This window comes from Cannabis sativa, chromosome 7 (genome assembly GCF_029168945.1).
Source record: "Cannabis sativa cultivar Pink pepper isolate KNU-18-1 chromosome 7, ASM2916894v1, whole genome shotgun sequence".
Lineage (NCBI taxonomy): Eukaryota > Viridiplantae > Streptophyta > Magnoliopsida > Rosales > Cannabaceae > Cannabis > Cannabis sativa.
The window spans coordinates 60,021,830-60,036,061 of record NC_083607.1 but is presented as its reverse complement, the minus strand read 5'-3'; the positions used below and the strand labels follow the sequence as shown (position 1 = coordinate 60,036,061).

The following is a 14,232-nucleotide window of genomic DNA, read 5'->3' as shown; positions in this document are numbered from 1 at the left end:
AAATATATATTGAGTTACGTAATATGCAACATTTAGTAGTTTAAGGAGTCCTAATACCATATTATACTACTAATTATTTTTTTAAAAAAAATTACTACTAATTCATTTGAAAATAATGAATTAATTGAAATATAGATAATATGATTGTGATAAGGTGAGTCATCTGTGTAGTGTATGACTCTATGTGGTCCCCCAACTCCATAATATTTTTTAAGAAAATATTATTATTATTATTTATTTTATATGTGAAATGATATTACTTATATAGGTACTATATCTTTTTATTTTAAATAAGTCTAGTATATCATTTTATTTTTAAAGGATTTTTATAAAAATATTAGATTTTGAGCAAAATTTATAATTTTACTGTTACACATAATTTTTTTTATAAATATACTGTCTTTTTATAAAATAACCGTAAAATAAAAAAACAAAACAATTAAAACAACAATAAAATAATTAAAAAACAATCGTAGAACAACAGTAAAAACTTAACACAATACACAATATTTTTTAAAAAGATTCTGCCCTACAATAAAAAAAATTAAAAAATTAAAAATTTTAGTATGTGGAGCAAAATTCCCTATTTTTAATAATAATAATATATGCTAAGTAATATGATACTATTTTTAGTTCATCATATTATTTGGTTGCTATGGTTGATCTAAAGATCATGTCATATTAATATATTATAACGCTAAAAATTACATTAAAATAAATATTTTTTATAGACATACATACATATAAATATACATATTATTATTATTTCTTTTTTCATTTCCACTTCCTCCAAAAAGTAGTACCATACCATAGGTAAAGAAAAGAGTCAAAATTAATAGTAAGAATATTTTGTAAAGTTTAATAGTAAGAAAATAGGTAGGTAAATTTTATAAGAATGTGTTAGTAATTAAAATAGTCTCATTTGCTTAACTAATACTTCACCATATGCTCCAATTCACACACGTGATGAACTAGGACCTCAATATTAAAATGGTGTTTGTTAATAAATTTATTTTTAAAAAATTAAATATTTTATGTGGTATAGTTTTTTTAAATGAAAAGGTCTCTAATAGTCATTTTTGGAAAGTTGTTTACTTGTGGAAGCCAATCCTGAAAGGCTTCCTTATCATTCTGGGAAGGGTCTTCAAGAAAAGATAACCTTTCTCTGAGAAAGAGTTCCAGATGGCTAGTTGTTCCTCTTGAAAAGACAGTTCTGGATAGTCGACTCTAGCAGACTTTATCCTATTCGGAAACTCTTTGTGCGAGTGCCTTTAGTCTGTGATCCCGGAAGCTCATATACGTTCCCGAATGCACTAAGACTTACACTGACGTGAAAATCTTGCTTTAAGGAAAATTTGTTAAGTTAGTTACTAACTAACTTAACAACTTCATTTCTTGCAGCCACCGACTTTGGGATCTTGATTCTAAGACTATAAATACCACATTGACCTGACATTTTAGAATACGGTTCAGATTGAGATTAAGAGTTAAAGAGAGTTAAGATTGAGAGGTAGAGAAAGACAGGTACAGAGAAAAGAGATATATTGCGTTTAGATTTTGTAAGAAGAATTTTTTGTAGATGAATAAGGTTCTTAGGTAAGAGTGTGAGAGTTGAAACACTTTGAGAGAACTCTAATGAAACTTATTTTATCAGGATCTAGACTTACTAACATGTATGTTGATTAACACCCTAAATATGAATTCTCTAATACGATGAAATAAGCACATATAAAGTTTAGATAACCTTATATTGATGGCAGCAAAATAATATGACTTCTTCCGCTCAGATCTCTAACCCTTGTTCTTTTCTGTCACAGAGTAATAACAAGATTTGAGCCTGGATCTCTTTCTCTCCTTCGGTTTTGGTTAACCACCGTCTTTCACACTATGATTGAGTACTTGACTTGCTATGGGTGAGCATGGTACTCTATCACTAAGGCTTGAATATGATGAAGAACAACGATAAGGATTCGAAATCACTATGAAAGGAGTCTCTCATCTACTAGTTGTCTGACAAAGTTAGAAACTAGGTTTAGTTTGGTTGAAGTGGATTGGATAAGAATGAGAGCATCATGTTCCTTTCATTATTTCAACTAGGGTTGAGGATTTAATTATATGGATTAAAAAAGAATAAAATAATGGGCAAAAATACACTCTAGTAGTCGGTCACTTAATGGGCCTCACTAGTTATAATTTTGCCACTTTATTTCAACCAATTATCTTTCTTTCAATAATGTCATATTTTCTAATTTTAATTCTATATATGTCAAAACTATTTATTTAATAATTATAATAAATTATCAAATTACAATTAGCATTTGTTTTATTCATTAATTAGACCATACACAGTCTCTTAATTAACAAATAAACCCCAAAACCTCTTTTCTTCACAATTAAGCCCTTACTTAGTGAAAATTCATAAATAAGACATAGTCTAATTTTAGAATTATAATTGATTAGTTAAAACTAATTAACTGAGTCTGCAAGCAGTATTATCTCAACTATTGTGGGGACCATGGGCCTATATAATCAAGCTTCCAATAAGTAGAACTAGAATTTACTAAGTAAATTCTCTAACTTTTTAATTCCTCCTTATGCCACAATAGATTCGGAATTGCACTCTTAATTATGTAGAACACTCTATATGTACCAAGATATAGATACGCTATAAATTATCCATCGTTCTAATTCAAATAGTCAAAGATCCTCTATAGATGATCTACATCGAAAAGGAACAAATTTACCGTTCTACCCTTCAATGTATTTTATCCTTAAAATACTTAGCTACCTATAAATGATATTTCAGTAAACTAATATAATTACTGAAATGAGATCTCAATAATTTATCTCTATTAAGCAAAGCTCGAAGAAAATCATTGTTTCACTTCTAATCACTTATAGAAGTTATAGATTCCATATCTATGATTAGCGCTCCCACTCAATTATACTATCATGTTCCCAAGATGTAAGTATCTGCCCGAACCATTGGATAACTTTCATGAACAACTCTAAGAACATAAATAATATAATTGAGATCGAACCTAACCATCTCAAGATTAAGATCTATTGACCTAAGATTAACCAGTGATATTGACTTAGAAAGATATAATGGTAAGTTTATGATATCTTATCCAAGTTCAATATTGGTCCAATCAGATGTATACTACATACAGTCGATACTAGCATACTTTACCAATACCCTAAAAATGACATAACACTTATCCAAGGTGTAAGTATTTTTATTGCTGATTATCATGTCAGTCTAAATTTAGTGTACAGACAAATCATGGGACTTAAACTTTTGAAACATATAATCATGATTATATTCCACTGTGTTGACAACACTATAATCATGAATAACTATATGTTCTGGATTTAATAGAATTTATACATTAAACATCTAATCATGAAATAAATCATGTGAATCATGCAACATAAAATGATTTTTGATCTTTTATTAATTAGTAAATCTGATAACATTAAAATGAGTTTTATTTAGGGTAAAATGAGTTTTATTTAGGGCACAAAACTCAACAAACTCAACAGATAATCTTTCTCGATTGTATTGTACTAATTCTTGCTCAATCAATAAAGAGGATTTGGTGGTGTTCCAGAATTAGAATAGGGCCATAGATCACATCGATCTATCAGACTCGAACCAATATATATCTTAGTGTTGATTTCTTTGTTTTCTCCCTTAATTGTATTCTGGTTTTCCTTACTATGTTCATCCTTGTTTTTTATCCGATTATTGTTCTTAATTTTTTAATCTATTATTAATTATTTGATTAAAGTTTAGTTGTTTTTTTTTTTTGCAATGAAAGTTTAGTAGTTTTGATTCTGTATTGTTAGTCATAAATTTTCTCACATTTTACAATGTTGAAATCTAAAAATTCAAAGCATGTTTTCGATCGTAAATTTAATTATTCAAAATTAAAAACAAAATGTATTTAAATTCGTTGTAACTACAATAAACATATTCATGTAAACATCACACATTATTCACATGTGTAAAAATAGACAATCCAATACAACACACAACGCGACATACATGACATATATATACATACTAAGTTAATATTACGTATAATGCACGTAAACTTGATTATATTCTTAGTTTTTATTTTAGTCATGTTTATTTTTAATTGTATAATTAATTTTTTTTATGTTATTCAATAAACAACATTATTTTTATTAAAAAACTGTTTAATTTAATGTTATTTATAAAAGGAAACATAATAATATTCAAAATTTGTTGTTAATATAATTTTAGTTTAACCGTAATATTTTTAATTTTATAATACTTTTATTCTTTAAAATAATGATAAAAATATATTTTTTAGTAACTACAATAGGCAATGACATCACAATAATGATTCTTTAAGAAACATAAATATATTTTTTTTTATTTTATTGTTTAAAAAAGAAAACAATAATAGAAAGATATTTTTTTAGATACATGGATTGGGTAAAACAAATAATAATAGAAATATATTTTTTTGATATGTGCAATGAGTTTAAATTTAAATTACAATGTTAAAAAACAACAACATTTAATAAATAGATATATACGGTGATTTTAAATTTGAATTATTATTTTCTAAAAAAAATATCATTTTCAGTTTATAGGTTTGTTAGAGAGATATGTGGCTAAGATGATTTTTTTAATTTAAAAAGAGATTATTAATATTTAAAAGATTGTTTAATTTTTTGGGTTTAATTATTGGGTTTATTTGTTAACGGGAGATCAAACCTAATCGTTAAATTTAACAGAATATTCTTTTATTTTTAAGTATATTCTGTTAAACCAAGAAATGTCGTTAGATAGACACTTTTAATATATAAAGATATATATAAAATAATGGACACCTACACTTAAAAATTATTTTACTAAACAACATTAAAAATAATTTATCCTAAATCCTAATTAGCTACTCCTCTTATTTTTTATTTCTTTTGGTGAAAGATTCTTATACAATTATTTTAATAAAACTAATTAATATACCAAATATGTTAATATATAAAAACATACAATAATAATAAATAATAAAAAAACTGAAAAATAAAATTTAAGATGGCTTTTTGGAACCATGTGGCTCCATCTTTGATTCTTTGGGATAGAGAGAGTAGGTACTCAATCTCTCTCACATTTTTTGTTTATTTTTTTTATTTTTTAATATGATATGGTCATTCTTGAGGTTCCCAATACAAAGAAAACAATTATAAAAAGTTGTTATAATAAGAGGTAGGCTAAATTTTAATCCAATTTTATATAAAAAATACTATAAACTATAATATATATGGGATTTATAAAAATATTAGATTTTTGATAAAAGTTTACAATTTTACTGTCACACAGAATTTTTATAAAAATATAATTTTTTTATAAAATAACCGTAAAACAATAAAATAGAACAATTAAATATAATAGTAGAATAACTAAAAAATAATCGTGGAACAATAGTAAAAGCTTAACACAATACAAATTATAAAATTTATACGGAATTTTTTATAAAAAAAACACAGTATTTTTTTAAAAAAATTTGTCCCATAATAAAAAAAAGTTGAAAATTTCAATATGTAACCCTAATATATATAAACTATTTTCTTATCTAAAAAAAACACTCATAAATGTCACTCTTAAAATGATAAAAACATTATGATTATTAAAACATAAGAATACAAGCTGGCATAACAATATACATTACTTTATCTTTCGTGCAAAAGATAGAATACCATTATAGTAAGATTTAATATAAAATCAAATTCTGACTTTGAAATATATATTATATATATAAATATATAGAGTATGATTTTAGTTTTTCTTATTTTATTTCTAACCTATTTTAGCATTTAATGGCTTATCTTGCAATCAATTTTCTTGTTGTTATAAGTCACCTTAAAACATGACAATGATATTAGTGTAATTTAGTATTCATTTTAGCCAATAAGTGTTAATATGTTGGATTGAAATCCTATCTTATTTGCAGGGTGATATAATATATAAGCTATTATAAAGTGTAATACAAAATATAAAAGAAATTTGCTAATACCAGGGTTAGCCCTGAATTTTTTTTTTACTGGAAAAAAAATATTTGTGAATTCTTATTTAGAAAAAAAAATATAGTATTTTTCAAAATGAGTAAGAATTAAATGTGTAATTTTAAAAAGTAAATTTCTTTTTTTGGGCTCCTAAACTAGGTGGGCCTTAAGTACAAGCTTAATCTGCCTATGATTAGGATCGAGCCTGGAAAATACTATAAGTAGTCTTTATAATATGTAGACCTGGAAATGCACATTATTCTTTCGGGATTAGGGCTTTGAAGTGAGTGAGTTACTCTATCTTAATTTGGCAAAGATTCATTATCTAAACGTGAAATAAGATAGAGAAGATGATAGTTATGCACTTTTAAAATGTTAAATGGGACAAAAATAAGGACGAAAGTATATAGTACTTTTCATTCTATACTATGTAAATTTTTATACTTCTACAAACAACTCTCTTTCATTCAAATACACATTTAAATTTACTAGTGAAAGTTATACGTGCTGTGCACGTGGAGCAAAATATTTATGACCATATAAATGTTGAGAAAAAATACTACTTATACTCAATATTACTATAAGATATTATATCACTATTATTATAATTAATTAAATATTAATCCTCACTCTTATCTATTTGTAAGGTGAAGACTATCCCCACTCAAATATATATATATATAGAAAAATTAAAAATACACTCTAAAAAATAATTGTACAATATATATCTATATCGTGTTTTTAACACATAAATAGTTATTATTCTATTATTTTTATAAGACAATGCACACTTTAGCTATTTAACTTCTGTATAAAATTACTTTAAGAGAATAATTTTTCAAAAGAATATTAAAAAAAATATATATTTTTACTAACAATTTTTTTTACTAATAACTTACTATCATATTAGTTTGGATTTAATAGCAATTAACAAGAAAATAAGGTCATTTTTGTAATTTAAGAAGCCCAAAACAACATTTCCTCTTTTATATATTTATAGATTATTAATAATTCTTTTTTTTACTAATAACTCACTACAATAATTATTTGGATTTAATGGTAATTAACAAAGTAAATAAAGATAATTTTATAATTTAATGTAGGAAGCCCAAAACCAGATTAGTATCATTATTTGATAGATAATATTTAATATATTTAATGAAAATAAGAAATCAAGATTCCCTCTTCAAAAGAAAAAAAAGAAATCAAGATTCCAATACAATAATACAATAAAACAAGATTTTTTTTTTTTTTTTTGATAAACGTTACTCCAAACGGAGCAACGAACAGCACTACAAACGAAATCGGACAAGAGGCCCCAGGCCAAAGAAAAGACAGCATAGAAAACCGACTAATCTAGCAAACAGCTAAGAAAAAAACATAACAGAGAAAATTAAACTAAACTACATAAAAAAAAACCGGTTCAGCCATCCACCCCCCAAGGAGGCGGGGAACTGTCAAAATTGGCCAAATCAACCGATCCATACTGACCGGATTGAATCGCCCACCGAGCCACAAAATCGGCTGCACAATTGAGTCTTCTCGGGATCCAGATGGCTTCCCATAGCTCAAGACTTTTGGCTTGACATAGAAAGGCCTGTAAATAAATTAAGTTACAATTTTACAGTTGTAAATAAATAAATAAATAAAAATGTGAAATGTTGTAGATGATTAGAATAAAATTACAAATAAAATAAGTACAATATCATAATTTGTGACCATGCCATTTAATTTATAAAAATGAACAAAATATAACAGAAAGAACAATATTTTTGTCACACAAATAGTTCATTTTTAAATGTTCATTTCTAAATCCCACGAATCCTATGAAATTAAAGAAAGAAAATTGGGAATATACATAAAGTTCACCAACAATATTCAAAGCATTATAAAATGCTAAAAACATGAATCTCATGTTTGGCTCATGTTGCCCACTAATAATTTCAACTTTGGTCCAATAAGATCAAATCTCTCCCCATGCCATTTTTTAACTTCCAACAACTTACTATTATTTGGAAATTAAAATCTCATCTCTAACATTCATCAATGGCACATGAAAATTAAATTCAAAGTATGTAACAAAAAATAATACACATTGATAAGACATTAATAATTTGATTTTATTAGGAGAAATTGTATAGAATATTATTCATATTATTATTATTGGTGTAATTAAATATCAGGTCTTGTATATTTTAATTTAATATACAATTATTTTGAAAAATCGTTAACTAATAACTACTGACAAAGTACCACCTCGTGGAGGTGTTGGACGCCACTTAGGGATGGACGTAGTGCTGTAAATACTTGCTGAACATTTTGATACGGTACGAAATCGGTACGAGCACGATTAGGTACGAAAAAATATGAGCTTGGGCATGACACGAGAAGCACGAAAGGCACGACACGTAAATACGAATAGATTAGCCCAAAAAATATGACACCCGACAAGCCCAAAAAATATGGTATAATCCATTAGAAAACCCTAAAATTTATTATTGTTAATATTCAATAATAATAGATATATATTTATTAATTATAAATAATTTAAAATAATAATAATAAAACTTAAGTATAATACTAAATATTATAATTTTATAATTAAAACTATTAGAAAATGTAAAATTAAAATTATATATCAATTTATTTATAGAGTTTGATATAAAATTTGATTATTTATAATATTACTAATTTTTGTATATGATTCTTGTGTGTGAAATATTGTTGCAAAGTTATATAAATATAACTAAAATTATAAAATATACATATAATTTAGTAATTGTAAAAAAATATGAAAAAATAAAGCACAAATTTGAGTCCAGATCTAAAAACAGGCTGGCCTGTTTAAGAAATGGAGTCTAGCACGAACAAAGCACAATATGAATCCGAGTTCGGTGCAAAAATATTGGGCCTACAAGTCGAGTTGGGCCTATCTTTTAAAAATATCAGCACGGCATGGCACGACTCATATTTTTTTATGGCACGGCACGACACGACCCATATTTTGAAAAATACATACAAATATGAGTTAGACTAGCACGACATGTACGAATTTACAACACTAAATGAAGGCAATCCTCAACTAGAGAGGCCTACATGCACAAAAACAAATTATAAAAATTTAAGGGGATAAATATAATTTTTTTAAAAGCAAACCAATAAAAATTATGAAAATTACACTATTTAATTTCCTTATAAATAAATTTTTTGAAAAGGACTTAATAGGAATGCTCTTTAGTAGGACTTACAAATTTGTAATTAGATTTGTACACTCCTTGTTTTTTTATTTCTATTTTACGTTTAAGTTTTATTTATATTTTAAATATGAATATATTTATCTAATTAAATATAAAAAATTGATTTTAAATTATGTATTTCGTAATCATTAGGATTAAATCTCAATAAATAATAATAAAAGAAAACACACATCTAAGAAAACAAAGACTACAATTAATATTCAACATACAAAAAGATATTGTTAATATAATAAAATAATAAATTAATTAATAATGATAATTATATATTATTGGTGAGTTGGTGACATGGCTATCTATTCATAACATATCTGTACAATTTTTTTGACAGATACTACTAAAATCCACATAAAGACTTCATCACATAATTATGATTAGATAATATATATATATATATATATATTTTTGAAAACATGATTAGATTATATTAAATCATATTAAATTAAATTAAAATAAATATTTCGTTTATAAAAATATTATATTATTACTACTCAAATCTATATACATTCCCTCACACATTTTATAAACCATGCACTAAATTAAATGTGTAGCATATAATCTTAAATATTTATTTATTTATTTTTAGCTAATTAAGATTTTTTTTTCCCGAATTTTGACATATACTAAATCATATTCTCTGAACTTTTTTAGCCGTTAAAAATTATCCCTAAACTATCGAGATTATTAAATTTGAAAACTTTTGTCTAAAAGGCATATAATCTTAAATCCATATTTTATAAACATTTCCTCACACATTTTACTTTAATATAAGTAGACAAAAATTTGGTGAATATGTCACAAAAGACAATCACATAAAACATTTTTTCAATCTAATAATTGATGATCACCATGTTCAAATATATTAATTATTTAAACTTTATAATAGTCAAATATATCATTTTTTTTATTTATATTAACATTTACTACAAATCAAATCACACATTGATAATCACATTATCAATGTTACAAACTTGTTAAACTTGTTGTCTATATGATATTGTGGATCAATTGAAATTACCTTTATTATATATTGAATTACATTTTATGAATGAGAATTGTTCAAAAGTATTAGTAGTATTGAGTATATTAAGCAATTGTATTTATTATTACTGAAATTAATCATATATTTACTTTTTCTAGATAGTTTAATTATCGTGACATCATTATTATTATTATAGGATGTTCGAGCCAGACTTTTAAAAGCTATAAAGATTCCGAGCATATGTCAAGTAAAAACAACTTTATTTTCTACATGAATTGAGACTTGAGGATGAAACCATAATAGAAGGTGTACCCGAGCCTTGCAGAGGTATAATAAAACTCGGGTATGGACCACATGTCAAGAAGATTTAGGCTCCAATATGGGAGCCACAATGTAAAGCATACTCAAGTATGTGTCAAGGAAGTTTGGCTCCATCATGAAAGCTACAAAAAGAACTAATATGGATAGAGCATAAGTCATGTTGTACCAGAGTTTGGTATTTCTTGGTATAGGGTTCGAGGTACCAAGATGATTGTTTGAATATACTTGGTACATGGTTGAATCGAAAGTATGTTGGAGCTTATTTTGAGGAATATGGTTTAAACCATACCCGAGCCAAAGAATGAGATGTCTAGCTCGGGTATGGAGCAACAAAATGAAGCATTTATGACCCAATACCCGAACCAAGTATTCCTTGGTGTGAGGTTCGGGTACAAGGAGGAGAAATATGGTATTTGGGAAGCGTTTGAAGACCAAATATGATATTAGTACTTGAACTAAGTATTCCTTGGAGCCAATTCATGTTGTAAAATGAAGTTGGTACTCAAACCATGCATTTCTTGGTGTTGGGTTTGGGTAAGCTTTAATTCCAAAAATGAAGAAAAGCACTTAGCTCATCGTAGATGGCATGGCCGACGCTGCAAACTGCAAACTAAGAACATTTTCTTAAGACTTTTTAGTCGGTTTTTATTGAAAACTATTGGCCATTAAAAGTGATGTACAAGTTATTTGCCCTTTGTTGATGAGATATAGACAAGCATAGTTGGGTTAGTATCAAATTCATGCCTAGACCCACAAACCAAGTTAATCATATTTAACCAAGCTTTGAAATATTACTTCTATGCAAGTACTCACTTATAGCTCAATTAAAGAAATGCTAGAAAGAGTGTTTAGTACCAATCGGAAGATGACACCTCATGATAATACTAGTGCCTATTAACAATGCTATTTCAATTAAGGGTATTTTTCCTATGTTTATTGAAAGAAAGTCCAAGAAATTTCAAGGCTGGAAAAGATAAACTAGCAAAATACTCATCTTTTTCTATAGTTGAAATTAGTTCAAAGTGGTCATTGTAAAACAAATCCAAAAAAGAAAAAACTACTTTGTAAAAACACACGACTAATAGGGCTTGAGGATAATAAGTTCATTCAAAACTCATAGTGCAAGTACCATAAACACCTGAAATTCAACTTAACAAGTAGAAGAAGAATCTGAATAATTCATGATATCACACTCTTTCTTTCTACAAACTCAAAATTAAAATGTCTTCAAAAGTCTTAACTGAGAAAACTACATATTGGCTCAAAACTGGAAAAGTCCAATCAACCTTACTTAACTCAAGGTGGTCTCTCCTTAGTTGTCCCATTGAAGAATCACAACAATTGCCATTTTCGAAAATGGGACTTGCACCAAATATAGAAAGCTTACAGCCTTCTACCTCTTCTACCACCCTTTCTACGGGTACTGTCAGTTGGGATGGGAGTGACATCCTCTGAAACACAAATACATCACCATGTTAGTCGGTAAGAAAAAGTTAAGGCTTATGATTATTAAGAGGAGAATCGAGAGCAAGAAGATCCGTACCAATACGGCCAATTCTCATTCCTGAACGAGCAAGAGCTCGGAGTGCAGACTGGGCACCTGGACCAGGTGTCTTGGTTTTGTTACCACCAGTAGCACGGAGCTTAATGTGAAGGGCGGAAACACCCAACTCCTGCATTATTAAAATATCTTAGAAAGCTACAAACATGAACTATGTCGAGTCACTTGGTAACTTAGAAAGAGAGCACAAAAGATGAGTAAATAGACGTTGTTATGATCAACGAATCCAAACCTTGCATCTCTGTGCAACATCCTGAGCAGCAAGCATAGCAGCATAAGGAGAAGATTCATCTCTGTCGGCTTTCACCTTCATTCCACCTGTATTGCAAATCGTAAATATTCTCGTATGGAAACTTTCTTTTATCTGAATTTGGTATGGAAACCTTACCAAACAGTAATTGCAAACAAAGGCCAAGGTTTGATTAATAGGTTTCACACATAATGCGATTCACATTGAAAGTGACAAACATGTCGCAATTAACCGAACACTTCAATACAAAATCATACATATAACAATATTTAAAGATCTTTCATCTTTCCTTGAATAAAATTCTCCAAGAAAACAAATTCAAATCATTGAAACTAATATCGAATCAAACTTACTTAGAAATCATGAAAATAAACAGAACATAAGCCCATGTTTCATCATTGAGAAAATTAAACATAGGATAAAACAACACAATAAATAAATTTAACAGTACAAATACAAGCCACTAGAAGAAAAACAATTCCTTACCGGTGATACGAACAAGGGTTTCTCTCCCGGAAAGATCAGTCACATGCTGCATCAAATCAAACCGAAAACGAAAATCACTACCAAGAATCATTGACAGTAATTACATCAAGTGAAAATTGAAGTAGACTTACAATGAAAGTGTCGTTGAATGAAGCAAAAATGTGAGCCACACCAAAAACATGCTCTCCTTCTCTAACAGCTGGGCCAAGAGTGACATTCTCTTCCTTTGGCTCTCTGTTCTTCCTCTTTGAAGCCTGTAAAAAACATATCATAACAAAATTAACAAACAAACAAAAAAATCTATAATATGAAAATTGTACTTATTCAATCTATAAGAACCTCATTCATACCTGTAAACAGTCTAAAATTATACACTTAACAACCCCCACAAAGCTACAACAGAAATTTCTTACAACATCAAAGAAAAGTTCTTATTTTTCAATGTACTCTTAAGAAAAGAAAATTATAAATTAAGAACAAATTCAAAAATTAGATTTTGTGTACCAAAACATGTTTCAAAACCCACAAATTCAGATGAACATTTACATAGACTATCAACATACAAAGTAAAAAAACAACCCCAACATTCAGACACATAAAATTCCAAATCAAAATCATATTTTTAAGAATGCTATGGTTCTGGATCTGCGATTAAACAAAACTAGTCTAAAAATCTGTACAAACAAAAACATCGATTTCGAGCTAAAGATTGAATTTTTAAGGAAAGATCTTGAGAAAGAACTAAATTAGTTGATCAAAACAGCGTAGTGGAATAGAATTACCATGTTTTGGAAGGTAGAAGACAGATACTGAGAGGATCGCTAGGGTTTGGAGGAAGTGGTTTGAAGGTGTAGTGGTAGTCGCCTGAAGAAAACCCTAACTCGATTAGAAGAAGTTGATATTGACATGAATGACTTAAAAACTAGGGTTTTGTGATGATATCAATTTTACGAATTTATGAATATGACCCTATATTTTTTTGTATATTATGATTATTCACCAAATTTTATTGTATTGTATTATTTCTTTCCCTTATGCCCTCTTAAATTTCATTTACACTTTTTCTTTAAAAAAAAAAAAGAAAAAAAAAAGTATAATTTTTTCATTGTTAGCAGGACTGGTCCTGAGAATATATGAGTCTAAGGTGAAGTATCATAGAATTTGAGCTAAGTTATAAATATTTATTATTTATAATACACTTAATTTTGCTTAAATAAAAATTTAATGAAATTTTTTATTTTTTATTTTGCCCTCCGAAAAGTGTGGGAGCCTATCCTAAGGTCAGCCCTGATTATAGGGATGCACATTTTTTTTCACGTGAATGGGGATCATATTT

At 27.3% G+C, this 14,232-nt stretch overlaps 1 protein-coding gene across 1 annotated transcript; it reads right to left on the bottom strand.

Moving 5' to 3' along the window:
* Positions 1 to 11,687: 11,687 nt before the first annotated feature.
* Positions 11,688 to 13,840, bottom strand: LOC133029133 (small ribosomal subunit protein uS11x-like). Its single transcript, XM_061101603.1, has 6 exons — positions 13,679 to 13,840; positions 13,028 to 13,150; positions 12,897 to 12,942; positions 12,393 to 12,478; positions 12,143 to 12,272; positions 11,688 to 12,050 (listed from the first exon to the last, which is right to left on the bottom strand). Exons 1-6 carry the CDS (start codon positions 13,679 to 13,681, stop codon positions 11,983 to 11,985), a joined length of 456 nt encoding a protein of 151 aa, XP_060957586.1. The 5' UTR covers positions 13,682 to 13,840; the 3' UTR covers positions 11,688 to 11,982.
* Positions 13,841 to 14,232: the final 392 nt, after the last annotated feature.

Coding starts and splice junctions, on each gene's coding strand:
- LOC133029133 (XM_061101603.1), bottom strand. Junction 12,273..12,392: donor ATGTTGCACAGAGATGCAAG/GTTTGGATTCGT, acceptor TTAATAATGCAG/GAGTTGGGTGTTTCCGCCCT. Junction 12,051..12,142: donor AATGAGAATTGGCCGTATTG/GTACGGATCTTC, acceptor TTTGTGTTTCAG/AGGATGTCACTCCCATCCCA.